This window comes from Rhinoderma darwinii, chromosome 6 (genome assembly GCF_050947455.1).
Source record: "Rhinoderma darwinii isolate aRhiDar2 chromosome 6, aRhiDar2.hap1, whole genome shotgun sequence".
NCBI classification, from domain to species: domain Eukaryota; kingdom Metazoa; phylum Chordata; class Amphibia; order Anura; family Rhinodermatidae; genus Rhinoderma; species Rhinoderma darwinii.
Window position 1 is genome coordinate 54,802,370 of NC_134692.1, and position 22,875 is coordinate 54,825,244.

General features: G+C 42.9%; 1 protein-coding gene across 3 annotated transcripts in view; it reads left to right on the forward strand.

Moving 5' to 3' along the window:
• TRAK2 (trafficking kinesin protein 2) overlaps window positions 1-22,875 on the forward strand; it is a 48,703-nt gene that overhangs the window by 1,289 nt on the left and 24,539 nt on the right. Inside the window, exons 1-5 of one of the 3 annotated variants that reach the window (XM_075829767.1) lie at window positions 4,878-5,050; window positions 10,744-10,993; window positions 11,966-12,163; window positions 15,259-15,321; window positions 18,420-18,496. In XM_075829767.1, the coding sequence (XP_075685882.1) occupies window positions 10,957-10,993; window positions 11,966-12,163; window positions 15,259-15,321; window positions 18,420-18,496 (375 nt within the window). In that variant the 5' untranslated portion in view covers window positions 4,878-5,050; window positions 10,744-10,956. Of the gene's footprint in view, window positions 1-4,877; window positions 5,051-10,743; window positions 10,994-11,965; window positions 12,164-15,258; window positions 15,322-18,419; window positions 18,497-22,875 lie in introns of those variants that run through there. The other 2 variants (XM_075829766.1, XM_075829768.1) reach the window with 2 other exon arrangements.

Genomic DNA, 22,875 nt, shown 5'->3' on the forward strand with positions numbered 1-22,875 from the left:
CGAGCCTACTGTATACCAGCTAGGGAAGACGTACAAAGGAGAGATCACGGCTACTCAACACCAGATTTGGGGGGCGTACATAGCAGAGACCGTGGCTACTGAACGCCAGCTAGGGGGAACAGCACACAGGAGAGACCACGGACTGAATACCAGCTTGGGGGCGCTGCACATAGGAGAGAGAGCGCAACTACTGAACACCAGATTTGGGGAGTACACATAGGAGAGACCGCGGCTCCTGAACACCAGATTTGGGGGGTACACATAGGGGAGAGAGAGCTGCAAAAGTGTGCTAACTTAATCTTTTACAGAGCGGTTACTGCATTCCATCTTTGCTGTGCTGAACACCGGGAGGGAGCAGTGCTGCATTGTGTGCTTGACAAGCATTCAGCAGCGACAAACACAATGAAGCACTGTTCCCCCTCCTGGTGATCAGCACCGCCAAGCGCATAAAGAAGCGCCGCCAAGCGCACAGTGGCGCAGATTTGTTGTTGCAATTGTGTGATGTCTTCTCTGAAAGTATTTTTTAGATTAAGTGAATCAATACTGAATTATTGGTTGCGTCAGCTGATGTGTATAATTGCGGCGGCTTCTGGTGTCTTTAATGCATTTGTAATGGAAGGATTATAAAAACATACTGTACCTCTTTTGTGTCTGTTTTTCCATCAGAAATCCTTCTTACACTCAATGGTTTATACACACGTTGTGCTCCTATAGCGTTTTTCTGTGATTGTCGTGAAAATGTGGCAAAACCAGTGCATTTTACTGCAGATTTTCATAATTTTCTGCAAAAACTGTGATATGACTGCAACATGTGAACAAACCCTGAATGGTTTGCAGAAAGGTTTATTCAGCTTCAAGAAGCTTCGTCTTTGAAGTCCCATGATGTCCGTTCAGGTCCTACTGTATGTCTATAACCTGCTGAAAGATCGAACCATGAAGAAGTTAGGCCCCATGCACACGAACGTGCTTTTGCGGCTGCAATTCCCCCGAAAATCCATGTGAGAATTGTGACCCCATTCATTCCTATGGGTCCGTGCATGGCCCAGGAGCCCGGACCACAGAAAGGCTCACTGCAAATAATGGCCGCGGCCATGTGCACGGCCCGAGATTTGTGGGCAGCTCGCGGGTGACACTCCGCCCCCGGCCGACCCGAAAATCACGGCCGTGCACATGGCTACGGTCGTGTGCATGAGGCCTTACTCTAGAAACATTAAGACCAATAACAGATCTTCTTCTGTAAGATACAACGTAAATAATCATTCTAAAGCCGGGGGTAGATGATTATTTCAGCAGGGACATTCCTGGTGCAGACGGCCACCCAGCTTGAACTTTTAGGGTAGGAACACACATATCGTGTTTAGTAGTCAAGCTGCGCGGCGTATCCGCCCTGAACACCGCAGGGAGTGCCGTCCGGAAACCCGCTGTGTTTACTTGGCCTTTTAGATGCTTTCTAATACAAGTGAATTGTATTTGTTGCGACCATCATCTTGGCGCGTTTTTTTTTGGCGTGAATTATCGCACATACTTAACCCCTCCCTCTTCTGACGTCTGCTGCGGCGTCTCTGGATGATGTTTTCAGGCCATGTGACCGCTGCAGCGGTCACATGGCCGGCACAGTCATCCAGGGAGGCCGGACTAGAGAAGAAGCAGGGAACTCTGGGTAAGTGTAACGAATATCGCAACACACACACCACTTTGTTGCGGGTTTAAGCACCCCATCGAATTCAGTGGGAAAACCCGCAACAGAAGAGCTGCGATAATTGACATGCTGCGGTCGGAGAAACCGCACCGCAGATCGATTTACGTGCGTTTTTCGGCGGCGTTTTTCCACAGTGTGGGGACGACATTTGTTGAAATCTCAACCACACTTTTTCTACTGTAGTACACCGCGGATTTTCTGCAATGAATCCGTTGCGGAAAAACAGCAGTGTTTTTACGCTGTGTTTACTTGGCCTTTTAGATGCTTTCTAATACAAGTGAATGGTATTTGTTGCGACCATCATCTTCCTTCACAACTACAATTTTCGTGCCACCCAGTGTTGAGCATTGGGGGATATTTATCAAGTCAGTTGATACAATCTGCCGATTGCGAACTATCGTAAAAGTAAACATGGCTGTGCAACGTACTGAAAAGTGACCGCTCTTCTGTATGGAAAAGTGGCGTTGGTTTACGTCCGGTACAGCCAAGCATAGCTCAGCGGCAGCGCTGTAGTAATCACAGCGTGCGCCATATACCGCACGTTACTCTAAGGTGACATACTGGCATGCCGTATAACTCACCCCATTGTGCGGCACTTCTCTGTAGACACAACTGCTTTATAACCTAAGATGCCATGTGGGTGTGGCTGAGGAGGCCAGCTTCACTTTTTTGGTTTCGTAGTAATTTTAGCTAATTGATTATGGTGGGGGAAGGAAGAGAGGACTCCCTCTCTATGGAGATTAAACATTTAATAATGTGACTTGAGCTAGAAGGCACAAATGTATTTAGGAGGCTAAAATAAAATCCATATAGTGTGCCCTTCACATGCGTCAGTCAACGACATTATATACAGAGCAGATCCTGTGTACTCTGCCAGTCATACAATGCCACTACAGCTTGGTCTAAGATTATTACATTGGGAGCTTTTCCAAAACACATGCTAAAAGTAGGGCCGAAACGTAGTGTGGCCAGAGCTTTAGGCTGGGTACAGATTGTGCTTCTGTGTTGCGTCTTTTTTGGTTTGCAGTTAATCTACCAAAAAACGCACGGTGTGAACCCAGCCTTAGTAATGGCTGTGTATTCTACAGGTGTAATGTCTTACATGCCTATATCACAGAAGTCTGGGTCTTTCAGGCTACAGGATTGATCCTTGGCTAGCAGTGTCACCACAGAAGGCTGCTATATGTGATCTAGTAGATGTTGTTATTGGCTTTGTGGTGGAGCAGGGACCATATAGGAAAGCAGTAAAAATTGCAACGTGGCCAATAAAAAAAAAAAGCCAAGCTTGTGCATATAATTCTTTTATCTCAAGGAATTGTATTTACTTTTTAGTAATGTATAAATCTATTGCAGTAAGTAGGGAATTCAATTGGGACGCTGTAAGATTTGTTTCTGATTGCAAAATTCCGGAAGCAAGACTCCGCATGTACACTTGCAATGTCACGTACCCCTATAAACTTAAACGGCAATATCCTGCTGTGTTCTTACGTAAACACACTTGTGCGATTATATTACTTCGGAGGCCTGGCCTCGAGGTGGCTATATAGTTTTTAAATTTTGGCCAACGGCTATTCCTCCCGACTCCCCCGTATATGTGTCTAGTGTTCGGAGACAGCCAGGACAACCCCATACTCGTTAGTCGGCGGAGCCCGCCGTAATTGGTGGGTTCAGCCGGCTTTAATCTAATGTGTATGGGCACCTTTTAGATATTTATGCCTCCAATTTGGCAAATAAGGGTGAATTCTTACGCAGCGGTGGACAAAACCACGACCCCATGCGTTGGCCAATGCTCTCTCGATTTTGCCGGTAATACTGTGATATTGTTGGAAAATCGTGGGACTGTTGGCCATCGCATGTGGCTGCGATTTTGTGTACATGCAGGGGGCGTGCGGGTGGGTCAGATGTGCCTGTTTTTATGCTGGATTTAGGGAACAGTATTGTTGACTGAACAATCATTTGGCTGAGAGTTATCGCGTATGGGTAGCGGGTATCGCCATCCATACAAAACCGAAATGCACGGTTTGGGTGTCCACGTTCTGGGAGATGACCCCTGTGAAGTCTATTTATATCCACTTAGGGAATCTTTCAAAACCACCTCCCTTGCTAAAATAAATCTTCGCGAGCGGAAAGTTAATGAAATGTATAAAGGGACGGTTTAGAGCTACAAACCTGTCAATTGTGGTGGGGTCTGTGCGCTATAACCGCCACCAATCGCTACAAGAGTTGCAGCACTTCTCTAAGTCTTTCATTTTCCTGCGGTGGCTTTACACGCTCTGAGAATACGTACAATTTGACTAATTTTGACCGTCTCTTACACTAGTCCTAACGTGCAGATCTTCAGTTGTACAACAATTTGGATCATCAGATCCGCTAATCACTTTGTGTAAACTCAAACACTCAATGGTCTGGCATTTCAAACCACCTACCTAGACTTTAGTGCCCTTCCTCTGTACCATGTGACTACGATTTACATTAAAATATTGAGACATCGCTACACGTAAACACGTGGGAAAATAGAAGATGTCCGTTCTTTTCGCGCATCCCTCCATAGACTCTCAACTATGGGGGATGCGTGACATCCGCAGCGATGAGCACGGATGCACCTCGGACGTGAAAAACTGCAGATTTTCACGTCCGAGATGCGCAGCGTTCGTGTAAATAAGACCCACGTTTTCGTGTTTTTTTTATAATCAAAATATTTTCCTAATTGGTTCTCTGCCTATTTGCTTCTGTTTTTGTGAAATTTAAAAAGGAGGGAAATGAAAATCTTTACAGACATTGCTTGTGTATTTTAGAGACTTTTTGGCTTTGAAATCTCTAATAGTCTCTGACAAGCTTCTTATAGGACTAAAGTAATTAAATGGACTTGAAAAGGGATAATCCTCCGCACTACTTGCTGTGCCAGGAGCACCACTGAAAGGAGACTGGCACGCTGCTGGGCAAACCCTTTATGTTAGCCCTGAGTCGGTACGCTTGGCAGCAGGAATCCTTTAGGAAATGAGATGTCCCTGGCTTTAAATCCTGTTTGTTGTCACGCCTGTGTGTAATGCTCGGGCCTACATGTTATTTCAGCAAACAGGATGTGCTGGTTGTCATTGGAGCAGCCGCAGCTTAATTCAAGCTGTCACGTGGCGAGGGTTTGCTTTTATTTTGAGCTGCATTGTGTGGTGATGTGCATGCTGCACCGGATGTGGCGAGAGCCAGGCACGCAGGGCATACACATGTATTGTGCTTGTTGGCATGGCCGATCAGAAGGTCGTAGTCTTGATGTGATCTCGTCCTTGTCCTTGGAGTAACATCAGAATCCGTCACAATGATCTGTGGACGACCACATCCCGGCTTCTAGACGTGGTGAGGTCTCCTCGTGGGGTTATGCTGTAGATGGCATCACAATGTCTGGATGTAGGGTGGTATGGCTTGAGTTGTATTTTATGCTGGCATTTCCTGTGTAGAAAGCTTCTCCTGATCTTACCAATGTTGTGCTGTATGTGAATGTGGTTTATAAATCGGATTTAGGGAATGAACGTCATTAACTCCTTAGTGGTCTGTTTGATACTATGTCTTCCTACGTGGCCTAAGTATCAGACCAACACAAGCGAGGGGTGAGTGATTAGATCGCAGTCACACACGGCTTCTGCAACTGAAAATCCGTTCCATTCATCTGAATGAGGTTATTTCCGCAGCAGATGTATAGATTTCTGCAAGTTCCATTCAAATGAATGGGTCTGCATTTACGCAGCAAAAACCGATGGAAATCAGCAGGTGTACATTTGCTACATTTGGTGCGGGTTTCTGACACAGATTTATCAGCGTTTTTTTTTTATTATTTTAAATTCCGCCGTGGATTTTCTGTTGCAGAAAATCTGCAGTGCATCCTGTGTGTGGGAACATTGCCTAAGGCCTCATTCACACAGTGCGGATTTGCTGCAGGTTTTACATGTATTTTTTTTTTAAGCCAAAATATATGTATGTATGTATGTATGTATGTCTCTCGTGAATCCAATTCTGGTTTTAGCTTACAAAATGCATGCATAATCTGCAGAAAATCTGCAGCATGGGAATCCATCCTAAGGCACCATGCCCATGACCGTGCCCGTAATTACAGGCACAGATGGCCGCGGTCAGCCGTCATTATTTATGGGCCGTGATCCCATTATAAAGTATGGGAGCACAGTCCGTAAAATAAAAAAATAGGACATGTCCTAATTTTTTCGGAAAGTTTCTACGGCACGGACACCTTCCTGTAAATATACGTGAAGGTGGCCGTCGGCCATAGGAACGAATGGGCCTGTAATTACGGGCGATTTTACGGTTGCGTGCATGGGGCCTTAGGCCGGGTTCTCACAGATCGGATGCGCTGCGTAAGAACTGTGCAGCGTATCCGACTTGGAACCCGCAGCACCTTACGTCCGAAAAATTGCGGTTTTTCTGATGGAATTTCTGCTGTGTAAAAAAGCGCTCATAGTTAACGTCTTCCTCCATTGACGTCTGCTCCCGCCTCCTACGATGACGTTGCAGGCCATGTGACGCTGCAGTCTGTGATTCGCTGCAGTGGTCACATAGGGTGAAGCGTCATTTCAGCAGTACTGGAGGGACTTCTTAGCAAGTATGATTTTTTTTATTTTTTATTTTTTTACGGAGTTGCGTTTTTTGCAGCGTAATCACTGCGATTATGGTGCAAAAGTCACTTGGCGCTCTCTCGAGTTTTGCATCCCCATTGCATTCAATAGGGAAAACTTGCAACATAAATTCAACAAAAACGCAGCGTAAATTGACATGCTGCAGGATTAACTTCCACACCGCAGGTCAATTTGTTAACGTATACGCTGCGGTCTTTTTCTGGACCGTGGGCATGAGCGTTACTAAATCTCATCCACTTTGCTGTTATGGTAAATTCTGCGGAATTGCCGCACGCCATTCCGTTGCGGAAATTCTGCAGCGTTTGCACTACGTGGGAACCCAGCCCAAGACTGGCTTCTCACATAGCATAAATGTTACCAGAATTTCGGCAACGGAATTCTGTATGGAAATTCTGCGCCATTTACAGTACCAGCAAAGTGAATGAGATTTAGTAAATCTCGGCACACGCTGCGGAAAAAAACAGGCAAAGTTGTTTGGAAAGTGTTCTGCGGTGCGACTTTCAGTTCCGCAGATGCTACGTCTTTGCTTCATAGACTTGAATGGGGAGCGTTAATTCCGCAACAGATAAGTTTTGTACGTCGTTTTCGCAGCGGAAATGCAGTAAAAACCACTGGAAATTTGCAGGTCCACATATACTTTGCAATGTTTGACACTAAATCCGCGGATAAAACTGCTTTGGAAAAACTTCAGCGTTTCCGTAGCAATATGCGCAGCAAAAACTCATGAGTGAATTACTTTAGTATTTTTGAGATTCCGCTGCAGATTTTTTGTTGCAGAAATTCTGCAGCGTGTCCTGTGTGTGGGAACATGCCCTTAGGATATTGACAGTTTCCAATACGTAATGGCAGCTGCTGTGAGGACACTGCCAAGGGACCAGATGCCAGGAGAGAATACCACAGCATTAGTACAGCGTGTGATTAATAGCAGATCCTTACTTACTGTTCTATCCAAGGGCAGTTAAGGTCTGGTGAAATGATTTCATTGGCTGCAAAGAAAAAAACCAAAAACTTTACATTACCTTCCCTTATCAAAGGTACTTTTTTATTTTTTGCATGAAATTTGGTTAAAGTTTTTAAAAGAAAAGAGAGAAACGGAACAGACAATATAACAGCAGAAATATTTTTTCCATTTTACGGCCGTGACCATAATAACCTCTTTATTACTCCTCTCCTGCATATTTCAGAACCTGTCTGAAAGCTGATGGCCATAAAGACTGGTATTGCCCATAGTACCCTATGTCATATTTGCTTCTTCTTGTTTTATGTGCAATATAACCTGTTGAGTACATGGTCTTCTTTTTGTGTAGGTGCAATGTTGAACGCCAGCATATCTCTATATATCTACTATATATTTCTTTACATATCTCTACCAAATGCAGCATCTAAGTTGGCTATACATTTCAAATAGCTGTTGGGGTGGGGGTCCGACCACTGGGACCTGCACCGATTCTGAGAATGGGGGACCCGGAGTGCCCTATGTGAATGGATCCAGACTGCTCGGCCACCGCTCCATTCACTTTTAATGGGGCTGCTTGATGGAGATGGCGTCTCCAGCAGCCCCATAGATCGGGAATGGAGCGGTGGCCGAACATGCAGATGTGAATAGGTGATAAATGATCTTCATGAGAAAACGCCTTTAATTTAAAGCGGGCCTGGCCAAATCATTCTAGGAGCCAGTTCAAAAGGTAGGAACCAGTCCGAAAACAACCTGGTCTCGGGTCAAATTGTTGCATTGAATATTTAAATTTTTTTCCTAGTGTGATGTGCGAGCTGCGCTGTGTGCTCTGAGCCAATTACATGTTTGCCTCCTGCTGCTTCTCCTCCTCCACATGCTGTTTCACTAAGCTCTGAGTAAGAAACTGCAGCTGCATACCCCTCCTCCCTGTCTTCTAAGTGCTCTCTTACACTAAACTGCTCTTTGGAGGTTTCTAAACCTTTAGGGTATATTCAGATGTCTACCCCAAGATAGCGACATGACCACTACATCTGAATATACCCTCAGGCTTCATGCACACATCCGTAGTACAGCTTCTTACCAGCTCCTACTAGAGTTTTACAGGGTCAGGGAAGATGCCACTTTGATATGACAAAGTTTCATGAATTTTTACAGAAAACAATGCATACAGACCCAAGTGAATCCAGTATTATTTACATTGTGCTTTATAAAGGATAGGGAGTATAACTGATGTTGGATACATCATTTATGCCCTATTATACCACTAAAATGGTGTGCACTATGTTAGGCCTCATGCACACGAACGTATTTTTGTCCTCTCGTAAATACTGGCGTAAATACGGGTCCTTGGTCACACGTATTTGACCCGTATTTACGGGCACGTTTTCGCTGCAAAATTGCACTGCAGTAATTGGCAGCCCTTCTCTCTATCAGTGAAAGATAGAGAGAAGGGACAGAACCTTTCTGTAGTAAAAGTAAAAGAAATTCATACTTACCAGGAAGTCACTGTCCAGGGTGCTGAAACTGAAAGTTATTGCCGATCGTTTAACTCTTTCAGCACCCTGGACAGTGACTATTAACTGACATCGCCTAGCAACGCTCCCGTAATTACTGGAGCCCCATAGACTTCTATGGGCCTTCCCGTGGCCGTAATTACGGCCTGAAATAGGACATCTTCTATATTTTTCAACAGCACGGGCAACTTCCCGTAAGCATACGGGGAGGTACCCGTGGCCAATAGAAGTCCATGGGCCCGTAAAAACGTGCCGTAATTACAGCCCGTAATTACGGGCGTTTTTACGTTCGTGTGAATGGGGCCTAACACTATGAACAATCTCTAAAATGATTAAAGTGTTCTATAAAAAGTATGCATTCCATATACAGAAAAAAATTTCCACTCCGATTCCATTTAGTCTTCCAGATTTGTATTGTATTTTCTTCGACTTTAAGGTTCTTGTATTTTTTTTCCCCCAGAGATTCCTGTATACTATTCACACTACTACTAGGCCAGATTCTGGCACGGATTTTTGGAGCCAAATCTGATCACAATCTGCCTTCAATGCTTTTTGAAAGAGATTTCTCTAACCCTGTTAACATGCAGCGGTAAAAAATAAAAAATGTTTTGTGACGCAGAAATTTGCGAGATTAAATAGCATGCTACTTAGTCCCGCAGATTTCACAAGGAATAAACAGCAGATTACTCGTGCCGATCTGCTCTGCACATCAACCTTCATATCCACAGCAGAAATTCGAATGTCTGCCACGAATTTCTGCTGCGGATCCTGTAGTCAGTGTCTGATTTTCCTATGGAAAATTTGGCGTGTGAACATACCCTAAGGCCTCATGTGCTCGCCCGTGATTTTCGGGTCGGCCGGCAGCGGACTGTGAGCCGCAAGCCGCCCGCAAATCGCGGGCAGTGCACATGCCCGCGCCCATTATTTTCAATAATAAGACATGTCCGTTCTTTCTGCGGTGTGGGCTCCCGGGCCATGCACGGACCGTAAAAATTACGGTTGTGTGCATGGCCCCATGGAAATGAATGGGGCCAAAATTCTCCCTTGGATTTTCATGGGAATTGTGCCCGCAAAAGCACGTTCGTGAGCATGGGGCCTTACTGCTTCAATTCTGTACTTTAGCTTCTTTGTTACTTTCTTCCTGAAGTCTGAGATAGTTATAGTAATTCTTGGCAGGAATATCACCAGGCTATCCAACCATGTTGGTGATCGTTTGGTCTTTATTGGTTCTGTAAGTTATAGTGGAGGTCTCACAAAACAAAAAGTCCTGCAGCTTTGCACAATTGCCAAATTAGAACAAAAACGGACACGGCATGTTCTAAATCTACCGCTCTATGTGAAATCTTCCGTTTTTGCGTAGTTGTGCCTCCACCTGAAATAATGCTGTAAATAGTTTTCATCACTTTGTTTTTTATCAAATGTCTTTTTAAATTCAGGAATTTTTATTTGATCACTGACTTGCAGAATGAAATTGTAAGCGTTTAATATTTAACTTTCTGTAAAGCTTTTTTTTTTCCTGCTTTAACAGATCTGTTATTGCTTATGGGGATGGGCTATAGTCTGTTTTGAAAGCATGCAGATAGCGTATACTATTACATGATCTTGTCATGAAGTTACTACCTTTAGCGTGCATGTGGGCTATTATGTGGCTGGTTATTTGCCTAACGCTAATAAACTTTGAAGAAATAATGAGGTATTGCTGTATACTTTATGAAGGGATCCAGTCAATTTTCGTATCTTACTACTGAGGTTTAAAGTACCTAAAGGTTTAGGTTTCCAAGCAAGAAAACGAACATGGTTGCATGATGCTCGCTCCTTGTTAACCTAACCTTTCTCATGGATGGTTCTTGAATATTGAAAACTCACACATTTCGGTTTACCAGTTAATGTCCTTGCTGCCAGGGAACTTTATTCATATATCTTCTTCTCTCTTAGATGACATGAAGACTATAGGAAGGTGAAGGGAGAAGGTTCTCATCATGATCCAGAGATGCCCTGAACCAGCAAACAATTCGACATACATAATCCTAGCCGCACGGAAGACCGGCGACGTCGTAGGAGAACCTGTGTTCTCTCCTTGCTATTTAAAACTAGACTATAATCGGAGTAGATTCTGATATCAACCTCCTGGAGAGTAAAGATTAACTCATGAATATCCACTGTGGAGACTCAGGTTCTGGTAATGGTAAGTCTGAAAGCGGAGAAGTATATGAGAAATAAATATCAGAGACTACCCTTGACCTGTGACCTCTCCACATATATGTTATCAGATAGAGGCGACCAGCCCTGCCATGGCATTTTAATAAGCTTTATATCTGCAGCATATTACTGATCATGTGACTGAGGATGAGAACTTTGGCATTGTTAGAAAGTTGTTTTATGAGTTGTGTTTATCTAAAATGTTTTTTTTTTAAACTTAAATAAAGACACCTCATCTCCCAGCAAACAGACAATTTTGCTGGGGTATAATGTAGCTGGCTGATACATTGGACCCCCCCCCTTCTCTATGATGCCCCTATTCCTGAAAGGAGAATATATTCACTGGTCTCGGTGGGTAAACGGCACAGGACCGCTGAGGCCAGTGATTCGCAGCTGCAGTCACGTGGGGTTACGGGCACATCATCGATGCAGCCATTTTTTGTTTATTTTTCTTGAATTCCTTGGCCACTTTTTGGAATAAGTCGGAAAACCCCTTTACGCTTACCCTTATTCTTCTTTTACGTATGTCTTTGCTCTTGCTTTGGAAGTCGTGTATTGGCAGGCAGCAGCTACAGAAGACGTGGCACAGGATCTTTTTGGGGTAAATCCACACGCGGCTGATTTTGTTGCAGAAATTTCTGTAACTGCAAAATCCGTTTGATTCATTTGAATGGAACTTGCAGAAATCCATGTGCATGCTGCAGGAACGGCACCATTTAGATGAATGGAACTCCTCTTCAGTCTAAAATTTCTGCAATAAAGTCTGCCCATTGTGACTGCACCCTAATGAAAGTATTGCAGGTCGATTTATCATGAAAACCAACTCCAGAAATCCTTTCTTTACTCTAAATGTGCTTCTAAGGATAACTGTACATTGACTCATGTAAGGGTTTGAAATACACTCATTCAATACTATCTGTGTGTGTGTTTAAATATTTTATTTTAATGTTCTTCACAGATGTCTATCACAGTCAAGATTCCCCTGAGGTAGAACTGGTCAACTTGCTAGAAGACCAGCTCCCTCAATACAAGTTACGAGTGGATTCCCTGTATCTCTTTGATCACCAGGACTGGATACCGTCCTCTCCAACACACCAAAGCAATGGCCTCGGCAACCTTTCTCCTGTCCTGGCTGAAGAGACTTTCCGTTACATGAGTAAGAATTAAACTTGATTGGTATTCTTTGCAAACTTTGACTTCGTTAGAATAGTTCGATATAAAGAAGTACTGACTATTTGGGGAATTTGAAAACCGCTTTTTATTTTTGTTACAGCCATAGATATATTATAATAAACCTAGTTCTCTTTGTACAACTCCAAGAACATCATAAATATGTGCTTTTAAACACCAGAAGGTGCACGTCCTCCCTTGATCTCACCCTCAGGCGGTATAACTTTATACATAAGGTCAGAAAAATATCTTCACAACAAAGGATATGAACGTCTTTCTTCTGTAAGATGTCACAACAGATCTCCGATCGGAGCTACACCGGTTTCTTAATGTGATGCAATGGCATATATATTGCTAACTACTGCTTTTAGGTCCCTCGTGCAGGTTTGGAGTAGACCTTGTCACAAAGCGACATGATACAATCTTTCCAGTTATAGGTCATGGATATTACCTGTAAGGATATTGAGGTACTTGACCAACACACTTGAAGGGAGACCTGGCAGCTTACTTTGGCGCCAAAAGTAGCTAAACATACAAAAACCCATTTGTAAATAGAAGCCAACGTGGCGATCATCTGATTGCCGTAAATATGTCTTCTCTAAACCCCCCCCCAGCTATCAGGTCAGCAAAAGGTGCGTCAGACCACACACACCTCTGTCAGACCCTGCTCTACAACCCCTGTCCATATTCCCTAATAGGACATGGGTTGTAAATGTAATATGGCTGCAATACCAGACACCAGAATGGCGTATAGTATAGAAGTTCCAAGCTGTCTGTATTTCTATTAATCCTGGCTCAAAGGCAAATTTTCTCTTATTTCACACAGTGTTTTGCCTTGTTTTGTATCTTCCTCCGGAATAGCGTTTTACCACCCCTGCCCTGATAGGGTTTTAATGGTTTTCTGATAATGGATCTACATTTTCCTGATAACACTGAACATTCTTCTATCCTGCAATACTTTATTTGCAGGCGACTTGTAGATATTTAAAGAATCTGACACATCACGTTCTATCAATGCAACATAGCAAGTAAAGTGAGAAACTGCAGATGATTTTAGCGGAACAAAACTAGTAGATGTTCAGCTAAGGCATTGCTAATATTCCTTTAACCCTATATCTTCTTGGGAGACTAGCCATGCATTGTGGATCAAATCTCCGTGTTTAATACACTGAGTAAATGATCTACAGCGGTAGCTGATCATAATAAAAGCAGAACTGCGCGCAGAATATTATTGATGTTTTTCCTCTGAACTGGGTTGGGCTCATTTTTATGGCCTAAGGGAAAGTGTACACCAGTGTGTATACAGGTTTCACCCAGCACGTTACTTCACCACACAGTGCGGAGATCTGGAGTGGGAACACCCTTAGGACTAGTATTACTACACAAAGCACTGTGCGCTTGTTAAAATAATGGACTGCGATGATCTGGAATTTAATCATAATGAGGACATTCTTAATACTATTAGTCTGCATGGTGAGTGTGATATTTTTATGTCCTATATTCAGGGTTTTGTTGGTTAATGATGATGATTGTAAAGTCTACCTCTAATACTATAGTTACAATGATATTGTTGAGGACTTCATGCGCTTTAAGACGATACAAGAGCGAAGTGTCCATAAAAAGCTAAACTGGGGGGTGTATAGAAAGTGCGCTTGGTGCCCACTAGGTCAACTGTTTATGGGCATATTGTAGGTATTCCCCTAAAAGTGCCTTCATTCCTGAACATCCTAACCCATAAATTGGAAACATATAATTCAAGAGGTATAGACTGATATCCTTAATATTCATTTGGAACATACTTGGGAAACTTTATTGCATGGTAGTAAAATCCATTACAGGAGGGATTATAATTTATTTTTCTCAGAAATACGCTTGAAAAAACTGTTTGAACAAGTGTAAGGCTATGTTCACACTGAGTATTTTGGGGGAGGAATATCTGCCTCAAAATTCCGTTTGGAACTTTGAGGCAGATTTTCCTCTCCCTGCACGCCGATTTTCGCGCCGTTTTTCGCCCGCGGCCATTGAGCGTCGCGGGCATAAAACAGCGCGAAATACGCTTTCTCTGCCTCCCATTGAAGTCAATGGGAGGTCAGAGGCGGAAGCGCCCGAAGATAGGGCATGTCGCTTCTTTTTCCCGCGAGGCAGTTTTACTGCTCGCGGGAAAAAGACGCCGACGCCTCCCATTGAAATCAATGGGAGGCGTTCTCGGGCCGTTTTTGCTGAGTTTTGCAACGCGGTTTCCGCGTCAAAAAAACTCGGCAAAATACTCCATGTGAACATAGCCTAAATGTCCTAAAATACGCCTGGAAAAACTCTAGCAAAATGCCTACAAACAGCTTCCCACTGAATTCAATGGGAAATGCACTGTGATGCGCACAGGATCTTTACGCTGCTGAATTACGTTTTTGGAGCTGATTTTCAATTGACACTATGAAAAACGCCTCAAAAGAAGCTTCAAATGGAAAAAAAAGCTTCATTTTCAGCTTCAAAAAACGCCTTGAAATCAAAAGCGGTTTTTCCTAGATTTTCCGTAATTTTCAGCCACTTCTTTTTGGACGTGTGAACATCGTAATATAGGATTTGGTTTTAATGTTCACAAAATGTTGCTCAAGTTTGGATTTATTTAAGTAGTAAATTAGGCTACACTCTATTCTCTTCTCCTCTTATGTTCTATTAAGGACTTGTTTACATCTGCGTTGGAAGCTCCGTTAGGGGCCTTCGTCGCAGATCTGGACAAAAATACGGCTTTTGTTTCCGGTAAAACCACAGACACCCTGATGGAATCCCAACAGAACCCAGTAAAGTCAATGGGTTTCATCGGACGCCCATTATCTGTCGTTCATCAGAACCTGCGCTTCTGGCATTTCCGTCGTTCTGCTCCTCTGACGAGGCAGAATAACGGAAACCCGAATGCAGATGTGAACAGGCCCTTACTCTTCACCTGTAAGTATTATAGAGCGCACACACACAGTACCTGTCAGTATCTCTGCATTTGTGGACAATGCGGAACACGTTCACGTTTCTCTAACTCTCTACCTCTTCCTTTGTTTCTTTTCTTTCCATTTTGCTGTCTTTTCTAAGCTTTTCTTGAACTTCCCTCCTCTTCGTATGATGACTCTTGTAAACCAAGTCAAGGAACACAAGGTAAATGTGTGTTTCTGCAATTTGATTTCCACTGAAAGTCAGAAGAGCATAATAGCAATGAATTTAATTATGCAGAGGGGAATGCCGTAGCCATCAGGGGTATTACTAGAATCCCATTACACTTGGGGTAACGGAACAGCCAGTCAGAAATATCAAAACTCTGTTGTTAATATTTACACTTAACACTTTAATGACCGGGCCTGACAAGGCCTTAATAACCAGCTACATTTTTTTAGTTTTTACCTTTCCGCCTTACAGCTGCCTTAACTTACTTTTATTTTTTCATTGACGGGGCCGTATGAGGCCTTGTTTTATGCGGGGGAAATTGTATTTTTTTTTGCAGTTTGGGGGTAGAAAAAAATTATTTTTACAGCGTGAATATAGGAAAAAGCTATTCTCTGCGTCGGTTTTCTTGTTAATTTTTTTTTTTCTTTTCTTGTTCATGTTTAATGCTAAATAACCTGTTAGATTAGTTCTTCAGGTTATTGCGGTCGTTTAGATACAAATATGTGTAGGTTTTTAGTTTTTTTATTTAATATAGGGGCAATAAAATATATTTTATGCAAAATAATGATTTATTTTTATTTTTTTTGGGACTGTTTTAGATTTATTTATTTATTTTTAATCCCATTAAAGAATAACTTTATTTACAACTCTATTTTTTACTTATGTGTTATCAGCTTATGCGAATACATTATACTGTGTCACTATGACTCAGGCTTCTGTTAGGGCAGCACATAGAGTGTCCTAAGAGCAGGCAAACTGAACAGACAGCCCTGAGGTCCCTTGTAGGTCCCTAGGGCTGACTGCAGAGGGCTTCCCTGGTCTTTGATCACGTCACCGGGTTTCCAGTGACGCGATCAAAGAGGGGACCGCAGCGATCAAAGGGTTAAACAGCTGGGGTCCGAATGTTTTCCGACCCCCAGCTGCATTTAGCAGGCTGCTCTAAGATCAGGAGCTGCTAGTTACAGTTCCTGCTGAGAGGATGAGCGCTCACAGGTGTGCTCATCAGCCTCTTTTACAGCGATGCCAAGAGATGGTGTGCGGTCGTTAAGGGGTTAAACGTTATCCTATATTCATTAATATTTTAAAAACCATATCCTACTAAATCATATATAGGAAAATTACATATCAACGGACACCGCAGAGTTAGTGGTGGCAACAAACAATATATACAGTGCATAGTAGTCTGTATCTCTTTAAAATAAAACCAATAATACTAAAATCACAAATGAAAAGTAATTGTTTCATGTGGCTAATGCCTTATTCACGCGTGCCTGTTCCATTTACATATGCAAAACAAGAACCGTTTTTGATCCATGTGGTTTCTGGGTGTCGTCTGTTTTTCATGCCCAGTTTTCTCTTCTGCAAGCACTTCCTGATTTTCACTTTTTATTCTGCAACTGACCCATGAAAAACAAAGTGCTGTTTGTTTCACGCACCCATAGACTTTAATGGGAGTGTGTAATCTTCAAAAAACTGATCAGAATAGGGGAGACTGTGAGTTTCTTGCAAAGGACACATGCTCCGTGGAAAAAACTGATGTGTAACTAGCCCCATTGAATTGCATGGGTCAGTGTGCTGATGAGAAATACGTATGTGTGACTACAGCCTTAGGCCCCATGCACACGACCGTAAAAAAAAATCCGTAATTGCAGACCCGCCCGGTAACGCTACGGAAGGGTGTCCGTACCGAAGAACCGTGAATTATGGAGCATGTCCTACTTTTAGATTTCTACGGGCCGTGCTCCCATACATTGTATGGGAGCATGGCCCAAAAATGCTTTAGTCGCCGGCCGTGCTCGCAATCGCGGGCCGTGATTACAGGCACGGTCATGTGCTTGAGGCCTAAGACGTTACACAGCCCCTGCTCGCCTCTTCAGAGTTTTCTGCTTGGGCATCTTTACCTCCGCCCTTCCTTATTGTCGCAGGTTATTCTTTTCTTAGTTTTAGTGCCCGTTTTTCTCATCCGGATGCCATGTCCTAATGGGATCACAGAGGAGTATTGACATCTGCTGTCTAGTCATCAGAAACGTAGCGCTAGTGGCGCAGTGCACATGCACCTAGTGACTGGGCCTTTCGATTCCACTGGTAGCTAAATAGAATATCCGCAGAGACGTTACAGTATCCTGATGGTTGGTTGCTTCTTTAGTGAGTTAAAAAGGTTGTAAGGAAGCATAACCTATATGACAAATATTGTATTATGGCATACTAAAATGAAGGTGGATCTGTGCAAATGATGTAATAAAAAACACACTTATTTTGTACTGCCTTCTGTCCTGGACCTGAATGTATGTTGGACTGCTGCAGTGTGATTGACAGCTGTGTTGTAAAGTGCTGCTTCTTGACCCTATAAACACTGAGCACTATAATCTCAACATTATAAAACGCACATCCTTGGGCTATACGATCACTTTATGACTCGTGTTGGTCCGATCTTTGGACCCAACACTTATTTAGCTCTGCGTCCTCTTCGAAGTTCTCCCTGCACAGCGGCGATCCCGACCACCTGATGATGCTGTGCACAACCACTGTGCAGGGAAAAGCCGTGAAGGGGACGAACCACTAAATAAGCGCTGCAGCCCCTTCATTTTTAGGATCGGTGGGGGTCCTGGAGGCTGGACCCCCACCAATGATAAAGTGATGGCTTATGCGAGCGATATGCCTTCACTTTATAAGATGTGTATCCTCCATTAAGTTAAGTGCTTTCATAATATTATAAAGCAGGTTGCTTGAAATGTATGTGACCGCTTGTGCCAGCTTTTCAAATAGACATGGGTGTGTGGATTTCTAAGTGATACGGTCCACCAAGACTTACGGAGTATGGCATCGACTGATTGCCCTTTTGGCGATGATCCATTAGAATCCTATTAAATTTGTCATATGATATGAAGGCCTGTTGGAGAAACTTTTCCAGCTGTCCGCAGAATATGGGGAGGTGAAAGCTGTTTGCAGAGGGATTATGTTATGCTTCTTGACTAGACAGTCTTTCAGCTGGGAGATATATCGATGCAGAATTGTTTGCATCTCCTTTGTATCTCAACACGTTCCATTGTAAACCCGGTGATAATACTCTCCTATTCCATTTAACTTTTCAGTTCTTGGTTCAGAAAGAATAGAACAGATGACCAGAAGTTACAATGATACAGACATGCTAACTCATCTGCTGACAGAGGTAATATACTGTAATAATGGCAAGGTGTATTGTTGTTAATGTAAAGCTCTATCTTGGATCCACTTAAAACATATAGATTAGGGATTACATGATTAATTTCTCTTTATTAGAATATATGTATTCAGTGAGTGAAGAGTGCATGAGGACTATTGTAATACGTATTGATCAGTCATCCCTTTTAGCATCTCTTCTACTTTATTCACAAAATAGAGGTTGCTGTACAGGGCACCCAACTAAGGGAACATGACATTGTCCCTGGTCCTGAGAACACACATGCACTATCGAATACCAAGGACAATGCACCTACTTTATTTTTGCTACAAACCTGTAGTTATCGTGAAAAAATGTATACACACATAGAAGCAGTTAAAGGGGTTGTCCCAAGATTAAGTGTTAACCCCTAATCACAGCATAGGTGATAACATGCTGATTGGTGGGGGTTCGACTGCTGGGACCCCCACCGATCACAAGAACTGGGGTCTGGTTCCTACGAATGAATGGAGCAGCTGGTCAATCATGCACACTGCCGCTCCTTTCACGGTCTATGGGACTGCCGGAGATAGACAAGCGCTGTACGTGGAAATCTTTAGGCAGAGCCATAGAGAATGAATAGAGCAGCAGGGCTCATACTCAACCTGCAGCTCCGTTCATTCAGAGGAAAGGAAACCCCCATTCTTGTGATCGGTGGGGTCCCAGCAGTCGGACCCCTACCAATCAGCATGTTATCACCTATCCTGTTCTTAGGGGATAACATTTAATCTTGGGACAACCCCTTTTAATGCTGCTGTGATAGCTCTGATGTTGAGCTGAAACAAACGCTGTGCCCTGCAGTAAGCTGCTATTGATGTTTTCACCCCTGACTGATTTGAACAGTAAGAACTGCTCTGTAGGAGTCCCGACACTCGTCTTAGACACATAAACGGTGCTGTGTGAACAAAAAATAACAAAGATGAGCAGTGAAAACTGCTCTATCAGAACCCTGATGACCATAGACCAGCAATTACTTTTCATTGTAACCTGAGGTACATGGCCATCTTGCAGTCCCCGAGGCACAAAACACACGGCTTTCTCATAACCATATGACCTGTACCTACGGTTGTGGCTCCTGCAAAGCCTGACAATATAGTCGGAAAGATTAATCTTTCACTAGTTTGAGTATAGGTGAGAGCTTTTACACTCGTGAATTGATCAACTGCGAAACCGTAGGTCTCCTATATCTGGCCATGTGTTCTTGTCCACTTAACTATGTGAGCAAGGCGATTCATCAACTCTGGAGACGTGTTCTAAACCATATTGGTAACATCACTAGGGAATAGGACCGTCCCTTAGCGAAACACATATGGCAGTGTCATGGAGGTGATCCCACCTGTTTAAAATTTCAGGGTGTTGAGAAAATCCGCCTCCTCTCCTAGGGGTGGAGATTTGAATATAAGCTGCTTCATAAAGAAGCCCAGTAGATTTTTAGAAAAAAGAGTGTTAAGCCACTGGGCCTTTTACAATGCAATTTCCTTTTCTTCCTTTATTTGTATTGTCTCTGTTTAGTCAATAGGTAGTTTCATCCTTATATGGATAATTGTATCTGTACCTAACAATAGGTACTACTTCTACCATTGCAATGTTATTGGGTGGATGTGTGCAGAAGCACTCTAATAGGTGGGGTGTGCACGTCAGTCAATGATATGCACTAACATCCATATGTTGAAGAGGTACTAGGATATAACATAATAAAAGGACTATTACGCACCATCTGTACTCTGCATATACAAAAATTATATTTTGTCTTAACTGCACTGATCATTATTGTATATTACTCTTACATAGCGCTGTTTTATTTATATGTATATATATATATTACTGTGCAAAAGTTTTAGGTAGTTGTGAAAAAAATCTTAAGTAAGAAGGCTTTTCAAGATAGTGTGTGTTTTTGTTAAGGGATAAAAAATAAAGTGAATGAACAGCAGTTTAAATTAAATCAATATTTGGTGTGACCACCCTTTGGCATCAAAACAGCATCAATCCTTCTAGGTACACTTGCACGCGGTTTTTGAAGGAAGTCGGCAGGGAGTTTATTCCAATCCTCTTGGAGAACTAACCACAGATCTTCTGATGTCGGCTTCCTCAAATCCTTCTGTCTCTTCATGTAATCCCAGACAGACATGACGATGTTGAAATCGGGACTCTGTGGTGGCCATATCATCACTTCCAGGGCTCCTGGTTCTTCTTTACGCCACAGATAGTTCTTAATGACATTGGCTGTATGTTTGGGGTTGTTGTCCTGCTGCAGAATAAATTTGGAGCCATTTAGACTCCTCACTGATGGTATTGCATGATGGATAAGTATCTGAGCAAATCCCGAACTCCATTTGTTGAAATGCAGCCCCAAACTTGCGAGGAACCTCCATTATGCTTCACTGTTGCCTGCAGATGCTCATTATTGTACCGCTCTCCAGCCCTTCGGCGAACAAACTGCCTTTTGTTACAGCCAAATACTTCAAATTTGGCTCTTCAATCCAGAGCACCTGCTGCCACTTTTCTGCACCCCAATTCCTATGTTTTCGTGCATAGTTGAGGCGCTTGGCCTTGTTTTCAAGTTATGGCTTCTTCCATGAAGACCACTTCTGGCCAGACTTCTCTGAACAGTAGGTGGGTGTATTGGGTCCCACTGGTTTCTGCCAGTTCTGAGCTGATAGCACTGCTGGACATCTTCCGATTTCGAAGGGAAGTAAGCATGATGTGTCTTTGATCTGCTGTACTAAATTCCCTTAGCCGACCACTGCGTCTATGGTCCTCAATGTTGCCAGTTTCTTTGTGCTTCTTCAAAAAAGGCATGAACAGCACATGTTGAAACTCCAGTCTGCTTTGAAATCTTTGCCTGGGAGAGAACTTACTGATGTAGCATAACTACCTTGTGTCTTGTTGCTGTGCTCAGTCTTGCTATGGTGGGCCTGAGGCCAGAAACTATCTTCCACAACCTCACCTTTGTAGCAGTTTGGCTGTTCCTCACCCAGTATTAAGCTTCCTATGTTTCTGTTAGGCTGGGTTCACACGACCTATTTTCAGACGTAAACGAGGCGTATTATGCCTCGTTTTACGTCTGAAAATAGGGCTACAATACGTCGGCAAACATCTGCCCATTCATTTGAATGGGTTTGCCGACGTACTGTGCCGACGACCTGTCATTTACGCGTCGTCGTTTGACAGCTGTCAAACGACGACGCGTCAATTGACTGCCTCGGCAAAGAAGTGCAGAACACTTCTTTGCAACGTAATTTGAGCCGTTCTTCATTGAATTCAATGAAGAGCAGCTCAAGATTACAGGCTTCAAAGACGCCTCGCATAATGCGAGGAGGAGCTTTTACGTCTGAAACTACGCAGCTGTTTTCTCCTGAAAACAGTCTGTCTTTTCAGATGTAAAAGCAAGCTAGCGTGTGCACATACCCTTACAGTTAATGACTGTGTTTCAACCTACAGCACTGTGTTCTCCTATAGCTTCATTCTTACTTTGTCTCTGGGAGATTTCAGCGTCCTATTACCATGGCGACAGGCATGCTCCAACTCCCTGGCGTCATCCATTTCCTCCTTGCTGCCACTGTCCAATCAATGTGCGGCTGGGGTGGGGTGTTGAAGGAGTTTGGGGCGGTGTTTAGAACATAAATAGTTGCCGTTCTGTTTCAGCGTGTGGCATACCTTCAGTTCCCGAGTCCACCATCAGGGCTCTGATGCAGCAGTTTTTACTGTATTTAATACTTTTGTATCATTCATTATTTGCATTTATTGCATAATCAGTATCTATTGCTTCTTATGATCCCTCTATATTTAAGGGTGAAACGCGCTGAGGGACGATACTGTATGATGATTTTCATATGACAATTTGTAGGACCACATAGTGCAGATAGACCGAACAATTACAGGGAAGTTACAAGTATTGTTAGCGCTAGGGTCTAAAACAAAGACTCTTCTGACTCTGGCAGTCTCTGCCTATGTCAAAATATATATATAGATAGATAGATAGATAGATAGATTATCTTTGTAACCTCCCTTTATCTAGGGAGAATATTGTAATAAGGCTTGAATATGTGGTCAACTTTTTTTTTTTTTTTTTTAAACGTTATTGAGATTTGTTATTAAAAGTGATGGCAACAGAAACTGGCATCCCCTTTGTTCTAGCAATTACTGAGTGTCCTACTCATCGGCTTAAAGAATAATATCTTCTGACATGTTTCAGTTACCTGTATATTCATTTTTAATATATGAAAAATTCCACTGCATCAGAATTTATTTTTTTGTAATCATATATACATTTGTTTTATAGTGTTCTGTACACATTTAGCTTGTTGTATGCGTAGAAGTTATATAATGGTGACGTGCAAATGTGACGA